Genomic DNA, 19,451 nt, shown 5'->3' with positions numbered 1-19,451 from the left:
TGAAATCATGATTATAGATTATAATGCTCAAAATCTGATCATTCAGCTAAACTAAATTTATATTCATACTTAATATGCACAGGAAAATTGAACCAGGTGAACTCCTAACAAAAGTCATATTCAAAGAAACCTTTAAATCTCCATTAAATTCATCTAAACCTCTGGGTTTGGTGATGGCAAGTTTTCCTCAAATATTTGCAAACTGACATCATCCTAACCTCTCATTGAGAGCAAAAACTGGTGGCAAACCAAAGCAAGTATTCAGAACTGACTCTGCTATTCTGTGAAGCAGACAGCATGCCAATAGGAAATTTATAATATGCCAGGCTGTGTCCCTGCAGTGTTTGGAGGTAGACCAGATGCCCATGTGACAGCTCGCTCCTGGGTCAGAGGAAAGGATAGGCCAATGACATTCAAGCTACAATAAATAGATTTCTTCATCAGTCAGAATATGTGCAAGATACAGAGACTGAGAAGAGCTCGGCCATAATTTCATCTGGCTCAGCAGATCTGCAGAAAAGGGGAGGAAGGAGGTAATTTGAAGAAATTATTATATTACCAGACCAAAGAAAATAAACCTTTTCTCAGAAGAACAGTCCTATAACCAATATGGAAATGGCAAAACAAAGCAGTCCACCCACTTAAAAGTGACAATGAGAGGATGCAACACTGGAATGGAAGTTCACAGAATTTGTTTGCCTGTTCTGACCATCACACACTTTTTATGAATTCACCACCATGTCATTTTGTACCAAGTGTAAATTCTGATACAGGACAGAGTCACCAGATACAAAAGTCAGTCCTAGGGGAAAAAAATTAGATGCTACTAAAAGAAAGGTTAACTCTTTCAGATCATGGCATCTGCAATTAGGGTGAATGTGTATACACAGGGGCAGAAATACTGAAGATCTGATGGTTACAAATTGCTTGAAAATAAATGTCAGCAAACTTATTTCTGTTAGTCTTTTGTGATTTCCACATTGTATGCCACCTGGTCCCATGGAAGCACAGTTGGGCAAATCTGCCCAGAGTACTCAGAGTGACTCATGAGCAGTCACAGACCCATAAATGCACAGAATCTACCTTAAGATTTGGTTTCCTTTTCTTGGAGGCTCTGAAAGGGGAGTTAACCACATTCAGTATCAGGTTTTCAGAAATCTCCAAAGAGAAATTCTGCCCCATTGCCAAAAAGTTACTTCAAAAATCTCATTGCACAAATGGCTCATGAAATAAGCTCACCAGGGGTGAAATCTATCAAAAGATAAGAGTCTGGTGTTAAATTGCTGTTTAATAAGCAACAAAAGAGAAACCAGAAAAAGAACAGAGATGAAAGATCGTAACAGACTATGCCAGAGTCAAACAGATAAACAAATAAAAATATATCAGCCTGGTAGTAATATTTTTACTCATTGATCCTCCCATTTATGACCTACTTTTATGCAAGGAGTTACTCTTTCTCCAAAAGCAGTCAATTTACACTGCTAGATGAACCAGTGGTAGCCAAAATGCCAAAATATCACCTAACAAAAGGAGTATAAACATTGGGATTTCTGTCCACTCATATTATTTCAAACAGCAGAGCTGTTGGATTCAGACAAACAGGACTTAAAATAGACTAACAGAATGACTTGTGTGTGTGTTACTTAACCTCTCTGAGCTTATTTCCTCACATGTTAGATGTCGGTAAAGGTTTCTTTCATCTATGATTTACAAGAAATGAAATCACACAAAGCAGAACATTTTTATATAGCATCGTGGTCAATGAGTGCAGATTTCCTTACTCATCCCTTATAATCTTCATCTAATTTAACACACATGGCATGAGGTGCAGCTAGGACTCTTCTGCCATCTGCAGTAATTAGGTAGGGAAAAGAGAAAGCCTAACCTGGAAGTTTAATAGGCTGACCTAGCAGTCATGACTTTCAGAGTTGAGTGATTTTTGTTTCCATTTTGCCATGTTGACCTGACTCACTCTTTCCTCATAACTTTAATAATTTCAGGAGCTAGAGACCTTAGGGCTTTCACTGGATTTTCAACATGGCTGGCAGAAATCTGCCTTTATTACAATCATGCATGCATTGTCCTGGCAAAATCCCGCAAGAGCAAGCACTTTTCTGACATAATTTCCTCCCTCAATTAAAGCTTTGTGTACCAAAGTATGTATTTACACACAGGTCGGTGTAAGACAGAAATAGTTCATGTGTCAAAGTGCCCTACACTTTGAGCCAGGAGGAGGGTAAGATGTCATTCAGCTGAGCTTCCTGCTCATAGCTGGTGGCAAAGCTTGCCTGGCCTGCTCTCTCAGCCTCTTCACCACCTGCAGCCCACTCCAGGCCCCAAAGGGCTGCACAAAAATTTGTTAAGCAAATGTCTACAGCGTCCTTATTTAAAGCTAAGCCTTTTTACAAGCTTCCAAGAGCTACAATCTAAATATTTCTGGAAACTCCCTGATTTTGTCCCCCAGTTTTTCGTAATCTGCAATCTGCTCCTGTGGCTGCTCAGTATTGGCTAAAATCAGGCTTCTCTGACACATCTGCGTAAAATGTATCTGGGAAATACTCTCTATCCATCTGGGGCATCTGGGGTTTTTTTCCTGTATTTTATGCATAACTTTCTTCAAGCTTAGCATGAATTTAGAATGTGAAACTACGAACTAATAAAAAGACAGCAATATGTCACTAAAAATACATCACAAAAATATAAGAGGGACAAATATTACTAATTTCTTCTGTAGTACCTCTGAAAGTCCTAGCTACAAAAGTAGTTGTTTGGGAAGATGACAATTCATTACTATTGATGGAACAAAATTTTGGCTTCTGAAATACAACTTTGAGGTATCACAAAGCAGATGTCTATTTTCAAGCATACACATGGAGACACATTACACAAACATATCTTCACATTCATGCACTGTCCAATTTATATACATTCTTCATAATAAAGAACAAGCTGGCCTCATGCCTACCTAAAACTTAAGGGGTGCCTGGGTGTTGAGGTCAGTTAAGTGTTCAACTCTTGGTTTTGGCTCAGGTCATGATCTGAGGGTTGTGAGATCGAGCCCTGGAGTGGGACTCCACACTCAGCACTGGAGTCAGCCTGGGATTTTCTCTCCCTCTACTTCAGCTCCTCCCCCACCTCCACCCTCCAGCTCCATACTCTCTCAAATAAATAAATAAGTCTTAAAAAAACAAAACAAGACTTAAAACCCATGTATTTACTAACACCTGTCTTTCACATACAGCAAGCCATCCATTTTCTAAGGCTTTTCTAGCTATTGCAAACTAAATTTTAGAACCTGAAAATGAACATGTGCTTTGAGTATGTTGGAGTGTTGTTTGAAATATTGTCATTTAACTTAAAGATATAAAGGGCTTGAGAGGCTACCTCACATCTCTCTCTCTCTTTTTTTTTTTTTTACTTCACATCTCATTAAAAGCTTAGAAATTGTCAACAGGAAATCAGGAGATTACAGGTTGTGTTTAACATAACACAGGAAAATCATCTTACAATGAACTTGTATTACGTAAAGAAAGATGAGTATCTCCTTCTCTTTCTCCCCACTTGTCCTGGTATTCACCACATCCCCACATGTTCTAATATCTCCCTAGCCCAACCAGACAAATTGGTTCGTGGTCTCTTTGCCTTACCATCCTTTATCTCCTCTGACAGCCCCAAACAGAAGAATTACCACATCAAAGAGCCAAAGCAAACTTTGGCTTCAAGGTGGAGATCCATAGTCTATGGCTTTATTGGCTTTATCACCTCTGACATAAATTTCCAGAAGACCCTACCACCTCAGTTTAGTGTAATTACTGGAAATATTAACAGGATAATTTTCAAGGTATAAACAAGGACAGCATGCAGAGCTGACCACCACAACCCCTAGAGGTCTCACAGCTTTAAACAAACAAACAAACAAACAAACAAAAAACAAATAAAAACAAAAAACCCCCACTATGATAGCATTTCCAAAGAGAACTTTCCCTGTAGATGATACAGCAGAGACCATTTCTTCTTCAATCTCAAAGCATTAACCAGAATGGCATCATCTCATTCTCAAGCCTGTTCCATTCTTCTGCAGAGCTATATTTTAACATCAAATATTTAAGTCTAATCCTTATTTCTCCAACAATGTTATGCTTAAGGCTTCATAGATCTGAAAAGAAAACAAAACAATTCTCTGATGTTATTTTTCTAGAGTGGAAACAAAGTAAATTATAATCAAGTCACAGGCACTATACACACACACACACATATACATACATATACATACATATATATGTATGTATATATGCAGTTTTCCAGATCACTGCTGTTACTGTTAGTAACTCAATAGAGCCACTGATACTGGTGGGGGGAGGGGATGTGTGAAAGAAAACACATGACCGTGGAAGAATCTCTTGACTGCTATCTCACCTCGTTTTGAGAAACAGCATCATTTTTGAGAATAATCAGGTTCCCAGCACTCTGCCCACTTTGGCCTGTGAGGTGCCTGCTGTCACTCGCTGCTGCTTGGGCTCCCCCAGGCCCCAGTCCTGTCTGTGCCCCTGTGTTATAAAACATGAAAGTGTCACTCCCTGAGCCTGCGGTCAGACAGGCCTTGTAGCAGTAGGTCTTGGTAAGGGAGCCATTCCCTCGCACTTCAATGAAATGAGGCTGCACTTTGAGGCCATGTGGTATCCTGGCATCAATATTGTTATTGGCCTGTTTGTTTAGTTCAGCCGGACACCGCTCTCTCACTCCACAGAAGCCCCCACAGCACGCAGTACCATACGCGGTGTAGCGGTAGCACTTGATGATGCTCAAAACAATGATTGTCAAAAGAAATATAAAAGACACTGTGCTTAATGCTATTATTAGATAAAGTGTAATTTCAGAGTATGTCCGAGGACTCTTAACGTGTCTCTGAGTATCTGGGAGGATCTTGGAGACTCTATCCACCACAGCCACTGTAATGGCCACAGAGGCGGACAGTGATGGCTCTCCATTGTCTCGGACCACCACGGTCAGGTTGAAAGTAGTTCCGCTCTCATCTCCCATCTTTCTGGTAGTCCTAATTTCCCCTGTGTGTAGCTCTACTTTAAAGAGGTCCAGGTCAGAAGTCTGGGCCAGATGGTAGAAGAGCCAAGCATTTTGGCCAGAGTCTGAGTCCATGGCTATGACTTTGGTGACCAAATAACCAGCAGGGGCAGTTCGAGGCACCATCTCAATGGCTGCTGACGAATTAGTTGAGGTAGGGTACAGGATGTGAGGGGCATGGTCATTCATGTCCACCACATACACATTGGCGGTCACAGTGCTGCTCAGTGGTGGACTCCCCTTGTCCTGGGCCTCCACAGTCACAAAGAACTCCCGAAACTTCTCATAGTCAAAGGAGTTGACAGCATAAAGGCTGCCACTGGCACTGTTAACGGAGACATAGGAGGTGACTGGTAGCCCTTGAATCTCCCTCTCCAGGAGGGAGTAGGTCACCTCTGCATTCTCCTTTTCATCTGGGTCTGTGGCTTGCACGGTGCAGAGCAACACCCCTGGCAAATTGTTCTCCTGGATATAGATGGAGTAGGAGTCCTTTAGGAAGCTTGGTGGATTGTCATTGATGTCAGAGATCTCAATCCGGAGTGTCCGCTGGGATGTGAGCTGTGGTACTCCCCCATCAGTGGCTGTCACTGTGATGTTGTAGGCAGCCACCCGCTCCCTGTCCAAGGAACCACTCACCACCAGCGTGTAGGAATTTCCAAAGCCATTCAGTCGGAAAGGCAGTGAGGCCTCCAGGCCAAGGCTCACCTTCCTGTTGAGGCCTGAGTCTTGGTCATTGACACTGAGGAGGGCCACCACGGTATTGGATGCAGCATCCTCAGGCACTGGGCTGTACAGGTCGGTCAGCACCACCTCTGGTGCATTATCATTCACATCCACGATGTCCACTAATACCTTGCAGTGACCCACCATGGGTACTGGACCCTGGTCCGTCGCCTGCACATAGATCTGGTAAGAAGAGGCCTCCTCATAATCTAGTGCTCCACTTACCCGCACTTCCCCAGTGTTGGCATCGATGCTGAAGAGCTGCCTCTCCCGGTCCGAGGTGTAGCTGCTCAAGGAGTACCTGAGCTCACCATTGGAGCCCTCATCCGGGTCCGAGGCATTCAGCTTCACCACCAGTGTGCCCGGGGGCGCGTCCTCCCGAAGCTGGACGCGGTAAGTGGACTGGTCGAAGGTGGGAGAATTGTCGTTAGTGTCCAGGACACGCACAGAGATCTGTGCGGTGCCCGAGCGGGCTGGACTGCCCCCGTCCACAGCTGTGAGAACCAGGTGGTGCAAGACTGCCTGCTCGCGGTCTAGGCCCTTCCGCAGCACCAGCTCCAGCACCTTGCTGTTCTCCTGCAGCGGTTTAAGGTCCAGCTCGAAGTGCTCGCTGGGGCTGAGCTCGTAAGTCTGCACGGAGTTGGCGCCCACGTCGGGGTCCTGCGCACTCTCTATGTGAAAGCGCGCTCCGGGGGCCACCGATTCGCTTACCTGAAGCTGGTAGTCGGGCCGCGGGAAGCGCGGCGAGTTGTCGTTGATGTCCAGTACCTCCACCTCCACGGCGCTCACCGCCACGGGGCTGTGCGCCAGCACTTCCAAGCTGAGCAGGCAGCGAGGCCGCTGCTCGCACAGCGCCTCCCGGTCAATGCGCTCGTTGACGAAGAGCGCTCCACTTGTGAGGTCCAGCTCCAGGTAGCGCGGACTGGGCGCACCCAGATGGTTGATGCGCAGGCAGCCCGGCCCCAAGCGCCGCAGCTCCAGCCCCAGCGCGCTGGCCACGTTGCCCACAAGCGCGCCGGGTGCCTGCTCCTCCGGCACCGAGTATCGCAGCTGGGAGGCCGCTGGGCCCGGCAGCGGCAGCAGCAGTAGCAGCAGGAGAGGCGGCGGCAGCCAGGACAGGGGCGGCCGGAGTCGTGGATGCTCAGTCGCCCCGGGTCTGGCGCCCGCCAGCTCCATAGCCACCGGCCGCGGTGGAGGTAGTAGCCGGGCAGGGCCGGAGGCAGCCGCTTCCCCCGCCGGGCTCCACGCCCGGGCCCCGCCTCCGCCTCCCGCTCGTGCTGCCGTGCGCCCGCGCCCCACCGCTCACGCGCTAGCAAACGCCGGCGGCCGCTCCCCTCGCCGGCCCTCCCGAGGGCGCCGGGCCCCGCCGTCCCCGCGGGCCCCCCATATCCCAGCGCCTCGGCTCGCTCGGGGTCGCTCAGCCCGGCTCCGCCGCCTGCCTGCCTGCTGGCAAGCCGCCGCCGCCGCCGCTCCAGGGGGAGGGAAGAGGAAGCAGAAGGGGAGGGGGAGGAGTGCTCAGCGAGTCCGGCTCGGGTTCCGCACCGAGGTGGCAGACGGCGACCGGGAGTGATGGGTCGCTCCAGCCACTCCAGCCCCGGCTCCTTCACCCTGGACCCGCAGGATCCCGGCAGACCGCGGGAACGCGGCCACTCCCTTTCTCCCTGCCCCCATCTCCCTGTTCAGCCAGTCTCCACGGTCCCTCGGCTGTAACGGCTGTAGGGAGATTATTCTAGGACAAGCAGTTATGTCCCTAGGACTTGGGCTATCGCATTCCCAGGAAAAGACTTCAAGCGCAATTCAAGAAAATAAACTCAGGGCCGCAGCCAAGTATGGGCACCTGGGCGGCGGCTCCACGTTCGAAAGAAACGCAAGGGAGGTGCTCCGAGGTTGCTGATGTTAGGGATTATTTACCTGACCCCAACATTTTCCCTACAGCACTCCTACGTAGTGCAGAAAGTGTTCAACTCCAGGGGCAAAGGGAGGGGAGATGGTAAGTGCGGTCCTCTCCTGCAGAGCACGCCTAAAACTAACATCCCGGGATCCCGATACTCAGTTCTGCCAGTAGCCAAGTGGCGCTTGATTTCGGTGTGTACCTTGGCAAATAACCAGTATTTCAAGTTTTAAAATTTTCTTTTAGAAATTGGCTCCATGAAACTGCAGGCTAAGTTTGACCCCTTTATATCATAGTGGGGAAATCTGGTAAAATTTTTAAAAAATTCTTCCCTCAAGCTTTTCCTTCTTTTACTCCAAATCTTTTAAATTTATCATCTAAGACATTTTCTTTGTTCTTTCAAGACTGATTTTTACTTTTTTTTTCTTTAACAAATGACAATGTCTTCAAGAGCCTGCAAAACCACTTCATCAAGAGGGTTACTCTTGATCTCCCAAGCCTGGCTGGAATTTGGACTCCATTAATACTTTGCAGTGAAAAATCTGCTATGAAGCAAAATGCAATGTGGGAGACTGGGATTTACCTTTACAGCAGGCAGCAGTTTCAATGGCTGCAGCTCACCTACCATAAATGAGGTTCCTTTACACCTCTGGCCCTCCTTTCTCCTAAGACTCAACTTTGTGCTACAGAGACAACAAAAAGACAACCAATTTTCTCTATAGTGAACATGAAGGCAAAAGGATCAGAGGAAGTGTCTCTGTGCTGTGTCACTGCCTCTGCTTCTCTGTTCCAGACATCCACTCTTCCCAGGCCTCATCTCTTCCACAGGAATTTACAATCCATTGCCCAACGTGCAGAAAGCACTGGCCAAAAAGTCCTTTCCCTTTCTTATTGCCCAGCCTCCTCTCACTCCTAGATCTTCCTCTGTGGGCCATTTTCTAGCTATGGGCTGGAGTAAAGCCAGATGAGAGCTGACATATGGCATTCTTCCCTCCTTGAGGGGATAGGTGAGGAGGGCCAAGGCAATGATCCTGATACCCAGATTTCAAAGGCCTGAACTAGCACATCCCTTCCTTCCAGCCACTGAGTGTACTTGCTGACAACTCTCCACAAACCAGCCAATTTTATTCCAGAGACGCCCCCAGATTCCTCCTATCACTGCTGCTTCTTATTTGTCCTCTTTGTTTCCTCAAGGGTGCAGAGTGGGAAGCAATTTCCATCACCTTCTATTCCTGTCTCCTTTCTTAGGTCTCTGGCTTCTCCTTCTCTGTCTGCTTCCTCTCCGAACGTCCCTACAATAACTGTCTCGGTTTGCTATGGTGATTTGATCTCAGAAAGCCTTAAACTCTCAAGTGCATGAATTGTAGGCCTGGCCTGTGTCTTCACCCATTACTTATTTCTGAAAATAAATGGCTTATAAGTGGAATCAAGTTATAAGTTGTCAGGAAGGTGAACTTTTCTTCTCTCATGTCCTCCCAGGCCCTGACCATCACTGCCACCTCTGCCCACAGCTCAGAAAGCTGGCCACTGGGTACTGACCATGCATGGATCTGTGCCCCTGAAAAGATCACAGGCACTTAAGGAAGAGATTAAGGTGACAAAGGCTTGGTGAAGTTTTTAATGGAAGCCCCCAAGTGTCACATCTCTTGAGAAAAAACAAGGCTTGTCTTTTAGTAATTTTGTCATCTTTCAGCAAGGACACCTGCCAGGTTGTCCATTTTGATGTGTCAGGATCATAAGCTTCAAGTAGTATTTACTCCCTCGGTGACTGAGAAGGCAAACAGAAAGCCAACACAAGTCAGCCATCTTTTCAAAACCATAGTACTAGAGAGATTGTACTATTTTTGGCACTACAATGATTTTGTTCCTCACACTGTTGTACTTACCCTCTTGCCAACCTTCCCAGTTGGTGGAATGAAATTGCATAGACTGCTGGCAGGTATCCTGTCTACAATATGAATATTAATTCTTTGACCACTGCTTCCCCTGTTAGGTACTCCCTTCCTGGAACCATCAAGAACCCCTATTTAAAAGCAGAACACAGGGATCCCTGGGTGGCGCAGCGGTTTGGCGCCTGCCTTTGGCCCAGGGCATGATCCTGGAGACCCAGAATCGAATTCCACGTCGGGCTTCCGGTGCATGGAGCCTGCTTCTCCCTCTGCCTATGTCTCTGCCTCTGTGTGTGTGTGTGTGTGTATGTGACTATCATAAATTAAAAAAAAATAAAAGCAGAACACAGTGTTTAGAAGCACAGACTTTAGAGTCAGTCATACACTTGCCAGACTGTGTAGCCTTGACATGCACTGGAATCTAAGCTTCAGTTTAATCATTTTAATGGGGGAAGACAGACAGTAAGTATTAAGTAAAACCCACTGGGTAGTTATGATTACATGAGATGATGTATTTAAAGCTATTTGCATAGTGACTGCCAAGTATAACTATTATCATTACTAAAATCCAACAATTTATTATCAGATAATACCTTAGGTCTCTAGGTAGCATGGAGGAAGTCAGTGATGATAGGAAGCTGGTGTGTACCAAAGTTAAGCTCTTCCAATTACTTCTAGAGCCTATCCTATACCTTGAAAACAAAAACCAGTCCTTTTCTAGATCACTAAGGAAAAGGGACTTCTGTCATGAGAATTCCTTCAAGGAATTTGCTTTCTCACAAGAGATTCACCTTTTTTAAAGTTTTCATTTATTAATTTGAGAGAGCGAGCACACAAGTGGGGATGGGGGGCAGAGGGAGAGGGACAAGCAGACTTTCCCCTGAGCACAGAGCCCAATGTAGGGCTTGAGAGTTTGGATCCCAGGACTCTCAGATCATGACCTAAGCCAAAGTCAGATGCTTAACCCACTGAGCCACCCGGGCATCCCCAGAGATTCACCTTTTTAGGACACATGAAAATACTTTAGCAACAGAGTACAGAAGAGTTCTCAAACATGCTGTAATCTCCAGCACATAGTACAGTGCTTGGCACTTAATTAATGTTTTTTGAACAGAACTAAATTTACAACTTGTGCAATCCTCTCAAATAGAAATAGCTTCTTCTTTTCTCTCCCAAGTCTTATGTACATTTCAAAATCCATCTTAAAATTCATCTAATCCAAGAAACATTGTCTATTCTAATAATAATGCCTTTTCTTCCTCTTTCACCACATATTTCTGAATACTAACATGTGTCATTCTTTAATTCATCCAAGTGCTTTAATAATTATTTCTTTATCTGAATTATAAGCAGCCTGTAAGTAGAAGCCATGTCTTATATTTCTGTGTATTCTTCAGAGTGTGAAAAACCTTATAAATTCTCAATAAATGACGTTTGTGTCATTTTATTCAGATCCTTTTTAGCAAATTCAAGAAGAGCTGCTACAATTCAGGCTTGCCCCCTTTGTTGTATATGCACAGATCCTGTCTAATGGAGAGAGGTCTCAAGAGTCTGAAATGACTTTACCAAACATTTTTTCCTTTAAAATTTGAAATACTTTGTATTTCATATTTGTGTGTACCCCTGGAGAACTTAATCCCACTAATAAAGTTTCTGGACTCTAAAAGAGGCTCTGTCCAAAAGTATTATGTGATCTATCTTTCTATCACTTTATATTGTGATTATAAAATACAAAGTACAAGTATTTGCTGCTTAGAACTAACAAGAAAAGTGACAGGTTAAGAGAATTGCCACAAAAGACAAGGTTTTGTGCCACGGTGAGGATGGTCTTGTCTATCCTTATGGTAGACAATAATTTTCAAATAGTATTCCTCAATTGTATCCCTTAATCATATTTGTGAAATGCATCTATCATGAGGTCACTGGTCACAAGAGCAAAAGCAATCACAACACAACCAAATTAAACCTATAAGAAAAATACTGGCACTCAGTGAACTCTGCTAATTCACATAAAATTCCTTTATTATTGCATCATTACAAATAATTTTACTTTGAAATGATCAGAACCAAACCATCTGGAGTCTTCTGGCCATAGGGCAAGGGGACATAGTCCATTAGTTTGATCAGGCTTTGGGCTGACCATGATAATATCTGCCAAATCAGGAAGGATCTAATTTTCATTTGTAAGATGTATATTTATGTTGCTTCACAAACTAAGCACATGATATATAATTCAAAAACAGAGACAATGAATATCCCAATGTTTATTTAGCACAGCCCAAAGTTGTTAAACATTTTCACTTTATTATAAAGGAATAGGATTTCTGATCTTTAGGCATCTCTGGAAGTAAAATATTTTCCTATATGGTTACAGAATTCTCTATAAGTATAGCATCCAGTGGATGGAGAGACAAAAAGATTCTCCATATAACATGACAGCTAAATTTTTTTCACATTCCCCTTCCTTCAAAAGGCACTAGCATTCAGGGAGAGATTTCTACATTTTTAGTTCTGAGAAACTAAAGAATTGCTGATTCTTGACCGAGGCATCTAAAAATTGCTTAGAATAAACAAGGGACTCAAACTACCTTTGGAGGAATAACAATAAAAGGGGAGAATAGGTCGAAGGATTGGGGCACATAGAGTAATATTAACAGATAAAGTCAAACTGTTCAATTATCTTGTGGCTCTGCTTCTCTATCAGTGTTCTCCGTCTTAGGCTCTCCGATAGCCTAACAAAAATCATAGAATGTTAAAGATTGAAACACATTTAAAAAGTATGTCACCCAAATTCTTTATTTTTCATTGAAGGAAATGTTTAAGCAAACTTGAACCTTAAGATCAGTGCCAGAAGTAAGTCAAATGTCTTTAACAAGAGAAATGGTCTTCCAGGGTAATGGAAGAACTTACAGATGTGACCAGAGAATCAAATTTCCTATTTTTAAAAACACTGTCATTAGATTTGATATAAATTCTTTCAAAACTCTAATATTAATAAAGCAATTATTTATGAGCACTTAGAAATGAAGGCATTCATGCTACAGACTACTTTGGCTTAACAAAACTGTAACATAAACCAACTACATAGACTTAAAAAATATTTCACATTAGCATTTTAGATTTTCAGTTGCTATAATCTTTGTTAAGGGAAATACTTCAGACAAATCTATCTGAAGTTCATGGAGACAGTTAAACAAAATCTCCCAATTTAATTAACCTTGCAGGGAACATGAAGAAAGAAAGGCTGCAAAATGGTATAATTAGGTGATTTCATAACTGTTTAACACTGCCAAAGAGTGTTTATTACTGGAATGCTTCAGAAGGTTAAGTCTAAGTGGGTGAATACAGCAATCCACTACTGGTCTTACTCCCATTCAATATTTTATCAATGACTCAAGATAAGGAAGCCTCAAGTGTCCAGGCCAATCCAGCAACAAGTTGAGCTGTCTGGAATGAGAACAACTGCCTAGGTTAGCCATGTTTCTAATTCACTAAAATTAGTACCAGTATTTTATTGAGATTCAATACATGCCAAAAATTCCTAAGTTTGTATTTCAGCTAATTTCTGGCTTCTAGAAGTGCCACTAAAACTTGTTCCAAGTTGCCATTCATCATTTGGGGCCTCTTATTTTATTTATTTATTTTTTTAAAGACAGACTGTTTCTTTTTTTAAAAGATTATTTATTTATTTATTCATGAAAAACAGAGAGAGAGAGAGGCAGAGACACACAGGCGAGGGAGAAGCAGGGAGCCGGACGTGGGACTTGATCCCAGGTCTCCAGGATCACACCCTGGGCTGAAGGCGACGCTAAACCGCTGAGCCACCCAGGCTGCCCAGCCTCTTATTTTAATAGAAAACCTTGTCTGGCCCTGTTTCTCCTTATAATTCTTGGGATTTTAGCCATAGAACAAAATAAGATGGGAAACTGGCACTAAAGAACATCTTTGTTCCCAAGTGGGTTTTAGCCAAAGCATTCATTGATTTAGATACTTTTTTTCTTTCTCAAAAAAAAAAAAAAAAAAGTACATATTGTTGAGGTTCCTTGAATTTAAACTGTTTTTCCACAGAGGGAGAAGCAGACTCCATGCAGAGAGCCCGATGTGGGACTGGATCCCGGGTCTCCAGGATCGCACCCCAGGCTGCAGGTGGCGCCAAACCGCTGCGCCACCGGGGCTGCCCTCCATTTTTTTACTCTTAAGTTTAATTTCTTACACTGTATTGATCGGGCACCCGATCTCTCTCTCTCTCTCTCTCTCTCTCTCTCTCTCTCTCTCTCATGAATAAATAAAATCTTTAAAAAATAAAAAATAAATAAAAAAAATAAATAAACTGTTTTCCAAGATATGACCTGAGTTCAGTTTATTTATTTTTTTAAAGATGTATTTATTTATTTTTATTTATGATAGACACAGAGAGAAAGAGAGAGGCAGAGACACAGGAGGAGGGAGAAGCAGGCTCCATGCCGGGAGCCCGACGTGGGACTCGATCGCGCCCTGGGCCAAAGGCAGGCTCCAAACCGCTGAGCCACCCAGGGATCCCCCCTGAGTTCAGTTTAAATGAAGGCCATAATTTGCTTGCTGCTTGGAAGAAAACAAACTAAATTATACCTCTCAGATATTTATTAAAAGTATCTGTTCATTTATTCAGATTATGAAGTAACTGTTGGCTTTTTTGGGTCCCTCTTTCATCCTGATGCCTAAGCAGTTAACAGTTATTTTTTTTTTAACAGTTATTATTTCTATACATATCACCTCATTAAATCTTCACAAGAGCACAGTGAGGGTAGTATTGATGAAGATACTGGATCAGAATCTCCAGGAAACTTTTTTTATTTTTTATTTTTTTATTTATTTTTCTTTTTTTTTATTATTTTTTTTAATGATAGTCACAGAGAGAGAGAGAGAGAGAGAGAGAGAGAGAGAGAGAGAGAGGCAGAGACACAGGCAGAGGGAGAAGCAGGCTCCATGCACCGGGAGCCCGATGTGGGATTCGATCCAGGGTCTCCAGGATCGCGCCCTGGGCCAAAGGCAGGCGCTAAACTGCTGCGCCACCCAGGGATCCCTAAAGATTGTATTTATTTATTCATGAGAGATACAGAGAGACTCAGAGACACAGGCAGAGGGACAAGCAAGCTCCCCGCAAGGAGCCCGATGCTGGACTCAACCCCGGATCTCAGGATCACACCCTGGGCCGAAGGCAGACAGACAGACATGCAACTGCTGAGCCACCCAGGCGTCTTACCAGGAAGCTTTTTTTCATGCCTCTGGTTCTTGACATTCTGCTATAACATCTGACCACTATTCATGTATTCCTGATTAAGAATTATATTATTTGGTCTCAAGAGCTATTAATTTCCAATTATTTCATATGGGATCCTATTCAGTTGTTTCCATAACTACAAATGTTTTTTTCCCTTTAGAGACTCCTATTGAGTCTTCTGAAAATTTTTTAAGACCTGGACTTGATAAACTTGTAATATAAAATAATTTTTTAAAAAAATTTATGATAGTCACACAGAGAGAGAGAGAGGCAGAGACACAGGCAGAGGGAGAAGCAGGCTCCATGCACCGGGAGCCCGACGTGGGACTCGATCCGGGTCCCCAGGATCACGCCCTGGGCCAAAGGCAGGCGCTAAACCACTGTGCCACCCAGGGATACCAAGTAATATAAAATAAATTTGTATTTCATACCCCAACTTCTTCTTGAGTATCATTTTCCTACCTAAAATATTCTTTTTTTTAAAAAGAGCCACTCATATGTCCCTCTACCTACAATATTCTGCCTAAATTTACAAATGCGGTTTTACAAATGATTTGGACTTTTCTGATATAAATCCCACTCATGTATTCCTTGAGATAGATTTTGTCACTTAATTCCTTCAGCAGTACTGTACATAATACATTATAAAATGGGTAAAATAGAAATCCTCTAAATTAGCTAAATTAAGCTGCAGTGTGTTTTCTATGAATATTAAAAGATCCTCTAAGGCATTTCAATGAGATAATTAAGTTTATCTAATAAACTTTCTTCATCAAAGCTCCTTTTGGGGAGCCTGGGTGGCTCAGTCGTTTAAGTGTCTGACTTTGGCTCAGGTCATGATCCCAGAGACCTGGGATTAAATCCCACGTGGAGACCCACATCAGGCTCCTGCTAGCTAGGGAGCCTGCTTCTCTGTCTCCTCCTCTCCTCCCCGCTCGTGCTCTCTCTTGCTATCTCTGTTTCTGTCTCTTTCTCTCAGATAAATGAATAAAATCTCTTTTAAAAAACTTATTAAAGTTATTTAGGAAAGACATACAGAGTCTTCAATTCTGTGGTAACCTCAGAAATTTTTTACAAAGCATCTTTTAGGTAGTAAGACCTGGAATTAAATTCCACTGGCAATTATATACCCCCAGCTCCTTCAAGGTTTTTAATCACATTGTATGCTGAGATCATGCACCTTAGGTAGGGCACTCTTCTAGTACTTCTGCTTAAAGTAAAACCAGATTCTATGATTCAAGATCTAGTTCTACTGTTTAATAATTATTTGTCCTAGGAAAAGTTGTTTAATTTCCCTAAAACTTAGCTTAGTATAATAAGAAACACCTAGCATTTACTATAAACGTTTATTGAGATATAGCATGTAAATTTTTCAGTATATAATTATTATATTATTGATTATTAGCCAGAAAAAAGAAGGGGCCAGCATAGGGATAGAAGTCTCATAAAATTAACCAAATAACCTGAGGAGAAGGGAGGGATGAGTAAAAAAAAAAAATTGGAAAATCCAATCTTCTGCATTCTCTTTTTTAATATTACAAGCAAAAAAAGTGTACTCTACCTAACCGACAGAATTAAGTAGAGTAAAAGAAAATCTAGTACTGGTTCTTTTTATACAGCATCTCTGAATTAATGGTCTCAAAAGAGTCGTAGGGCAGGTCTATTTTTAACTCTTTGAGGAACCTCCATACAGTTTTCCAGAGTGGCTGCACCAGTTCACATTCCCACCAACAGTGTAAGAGGGTTCCCTTTTCTCCACATCCTCTCCAACATTTGTGGTTTCCTGCCTTGTTAATTTTCCCCATTCTCACTGGTGTGAGGTGGTATCTCATTGTGGTTTTGATTTGTATTTCCCTGATGGCAAGTGATGCAGAGCATTTTCTCATGTGCTTGTTGGCCATGTCTATGTCTTCCTCTGTGAGATTTCTCTTTATGTCTTTTGCCCATTTCATGATTGGATTGTTTATTTCTTTGGTGTTGAGTTTAATAAGTTCTTTATGGATCTTGGAAAGTAGCCCTTTATCTGATACGTCATTTGCAAATATCTTCTCCCATTCTGTAGATTGTCTTTTAGTTTTGTTGACTGTATCCTTTGCTGTGCAAAAGCTTCTTATCTTGATGAAGTCCCAATAGTTCATTTTTGCTTTTGTTTCTTTTGCCTTCGTGGATGTATCTTGCAAGAAGTTACTGTGGCCGAGTTCAAAAAGGGTGTTGCCTGTGTACTCCTCTAGGATTTTGATGGAATCTTGTCTCACATTTAGATCTTTCATCCATTTTGAGTTTATCTTTGTGTATGGTGTAAGAGAGTGCTCTAGTTTCATTCTTCTGCATGTGGATGTCCAATTTTCCCAGCACCATTTATTGAAGAGACTGTCTTTCTTGCAGTGGATAGTCTTTCCTCCTTTATCGAATATTAGTCGACCATAAAGTTCAGGGTCCACTTCTGGATTCTCTAATCTGTTGAGCACACAACTCTTGATCTTGTGGTTGTGAGTTTGAGCTCCATGTTGAGGGTAGAGCTTACTTTTTTAAAAAGAGCTTGCTTGATATCTGATCTGTTAATGAACTGGAATGAATTATTAAAGTAGAATTGGAATACTTTTATTCTGTAAGCACACATAGGTAATATTCTTGATTTTCTTACATAGAATAAAAATCATTCTAAACAATAGTTTATTCTCCTGATGTTTGGAATATATGACATTAAATACTTGTTCAGACACACACGCACACACACACACACACACACACGAAAACATGTCCACGTTTAGATGCCAGGAACTTCTCATTCATTCAACATTTACTGAACATTAACTTTGTGGCAAGGACTGAACTAAATACTTAACCTCAGTAGCACTTTCCTGGCACCTCTCATATATAGTTTTAATTTATATATTAAATTAGGGTTAGGTGTGTACATATCTCCCCTGTTCAACATGTTTAAGGGACAGAGTTTACTCACTCATGTGACAAATATTGAATGATTATTATGTGTCAGACATTCTTCTGGCTACTGGAGGAGCCATAGCAAAAGAAATAGACACGGTATTGATCATGAAGTAGTCCAATAAAGGAGCTGGATGATAAACTGGTGAAAAAATAAGTAGGTTAAAAGTGAAAGGGATCCCTGGGTGGCGCAGCGGTTTGGCGCCTGCCTTTGGCCCAGGGCGCGATCCTGGAGACCCAGGATCGAATCCCACGTCAGGCTCCCGGTGCATGGAGCCTGCTTCTCCCTCTGCCTGTGTCTCTGCCTCTCTCTCTCTCTGTGACTATCATAAAAAAAAAAAAGTGAAAATGTCATGAAAGAAACAATCAGGAAGTTATAATAAAGGACACTCAAAGGAATATACTTAGATATGGATATCAGCAAAGGCCTTTCTGAAGAGGTGATATTTAAAAATCATGACCTGAAGGATGGCAAGAGGCCATCTATGCAAAGACTAGTGGGGAGAGCATTCCCTGCTGGGGTAACAGCAGATATGAAGGTACTAAAGTAGAAAAAATCAGGGCATGCCTAAGGATTAGAAAGACAGTGTGGCTAAAGCATAGGAAGCAATGGGAAAGTGGCATAAGATGGATGGGAAACAACCAGGGGTGGGATCTTACAGTCTTGCACATTACCATAAAGAGTTTGGATTTTATTCCATTTATTCCAAAGTACTAAGTCATGGTAGGTTTTGAAAGGTTCATGAGATGATCCACTGTATATATTTAAAAATACTACCATAATTGCTACATGGAGAATGATCTAAGGAGAACAGATATAGGGGGTAAGGATGCGGGAAAATCAGTTACAAGGCTATTGCATCCATCCAGGGGAGGTAAAATGGGGATGTGGATGAAAGTAATGGCTACTGGTTGAAGATGGATACCAGTAAAATAAGTTTCAGCAGTGGAATTTAAAGGACCGATTCATTAAAGAGCAACGACAAGCTACTCTTTGGAGAGAAGCTGTCAAGAATGACTCCCCAGCTTCCGGGGTGAAGAACTGGGTGGATAATGGAACCAGATTCTAAAAAGACTATAGGAAGAGATGGTTTGGAAATCAATTTTAGGCACGTGTGAACTGCCTGTGAGAAAGCCAAGCAGAGTTAGGCAATCAGATATGAGAGTTTGGAACTCAGCAGAAGGGTCTGAGCTGAAGAATTTAAAATTACAAATTAATAAATATTTTCTAAATGAATGTGGACACTGGGTAAAGTGGCAAAGGTATCCTTTACCTTTTAATAGTTGCTACCCAAATGGCCTTAAGCTTCCATTGTGTTATAACAATACTCCTTATTTCTTATATTTAGGTCCCTTCCTGAAATACAAAATTGCACAGAAGATCTACCCAAAGCAAAGTGTACTTGGTGTTCTGGATATTCTTAGAAGCAACTAATAAAGGAAAAAACATCTGGGGACCGACCATACTGCCATAAAAAAGAGCCTCTATTATATACATATGTGCTTTCTGAATAAGTGAATACAATATATACATATATTTTAGGTTTTTAAAAGGCATAAACTTTGGTTATACTTCCTATGTGATTTATTTTTAGTTTTTATTAGTCTTCTGTTTATTTAATTCTGGTTCAATAATGCATCCTTGTACAAAATTCATTTCATC

General features: G+C 42.4%; 4 protein-coding genes across 12 annotated transcripts in view; all 4 read right to left on the bottom strand.

Annotated features, from left to right (window-relative positions):
- The window catches only part of LOC112658863 (protocadherin alpha-1-like), a 153,431-nt gene that overhangs the window by 8,414 nt on the left and 125,566 nt on the right, over positions 1–19,451 (bottom strand).
- Positions 1–19,451, bottom strand: part of LOC112658858 (protocadherin alpha-3-like) — a 145,998-nt gene that overhangs the window by 8,415 nt on the left and 118,132 nt on the right.
- LOC112658864 (protocadherin alpha-4-like) overlaps positions 1–19,451 on the bottom strand; it is a 138,782-nt gene that overhangs the window by 8,409 nt on the left and 110,922 nt on the right.
- LOC112658873 (protocadherin alpha-C2) overlaps positions 1–19,451 on the bottom strand; it is a 162,391-nt gene that overhangs the window by 42,241 nt on the left and 100,699 nt on the right. The window contains exon 1 of one of the 9 annotated variants that reach the window (XM_025445109.3): positions 4,417–7,495. The exons of the other annotated variants lie outside the window; for them this stretch is intronic. Within the exon in view, the coding sequence (XP_025300894.1) occupies positions 4,417–6,978 (2,562 nt within the window). The 5' untranslated portion in view covers positions 6,979–7,495. Of the gene's footprint in view, positions 1–4,416; positions 7,496–19,451 lie in introns of those variants that run through there. 9 annotated transcript variants of the gene reach the window in all.

Source organism: Canis lupus, chromosome 2, assembly GCF_003254725.2.
Source record: "Canis lupus dingo isolate Sandy chromosome 2, ASM325472v2, whole genome shotgun sequence".
Classification (NCBI taxonomy): Eukaryota; Metazoa; Chordata; class Mammalia; order Carnivora; family Canidae; genus Canis; species Canis lupus.
This window is presented reverse-complemented; position numbering and strand designations above follow the sequence as displayed.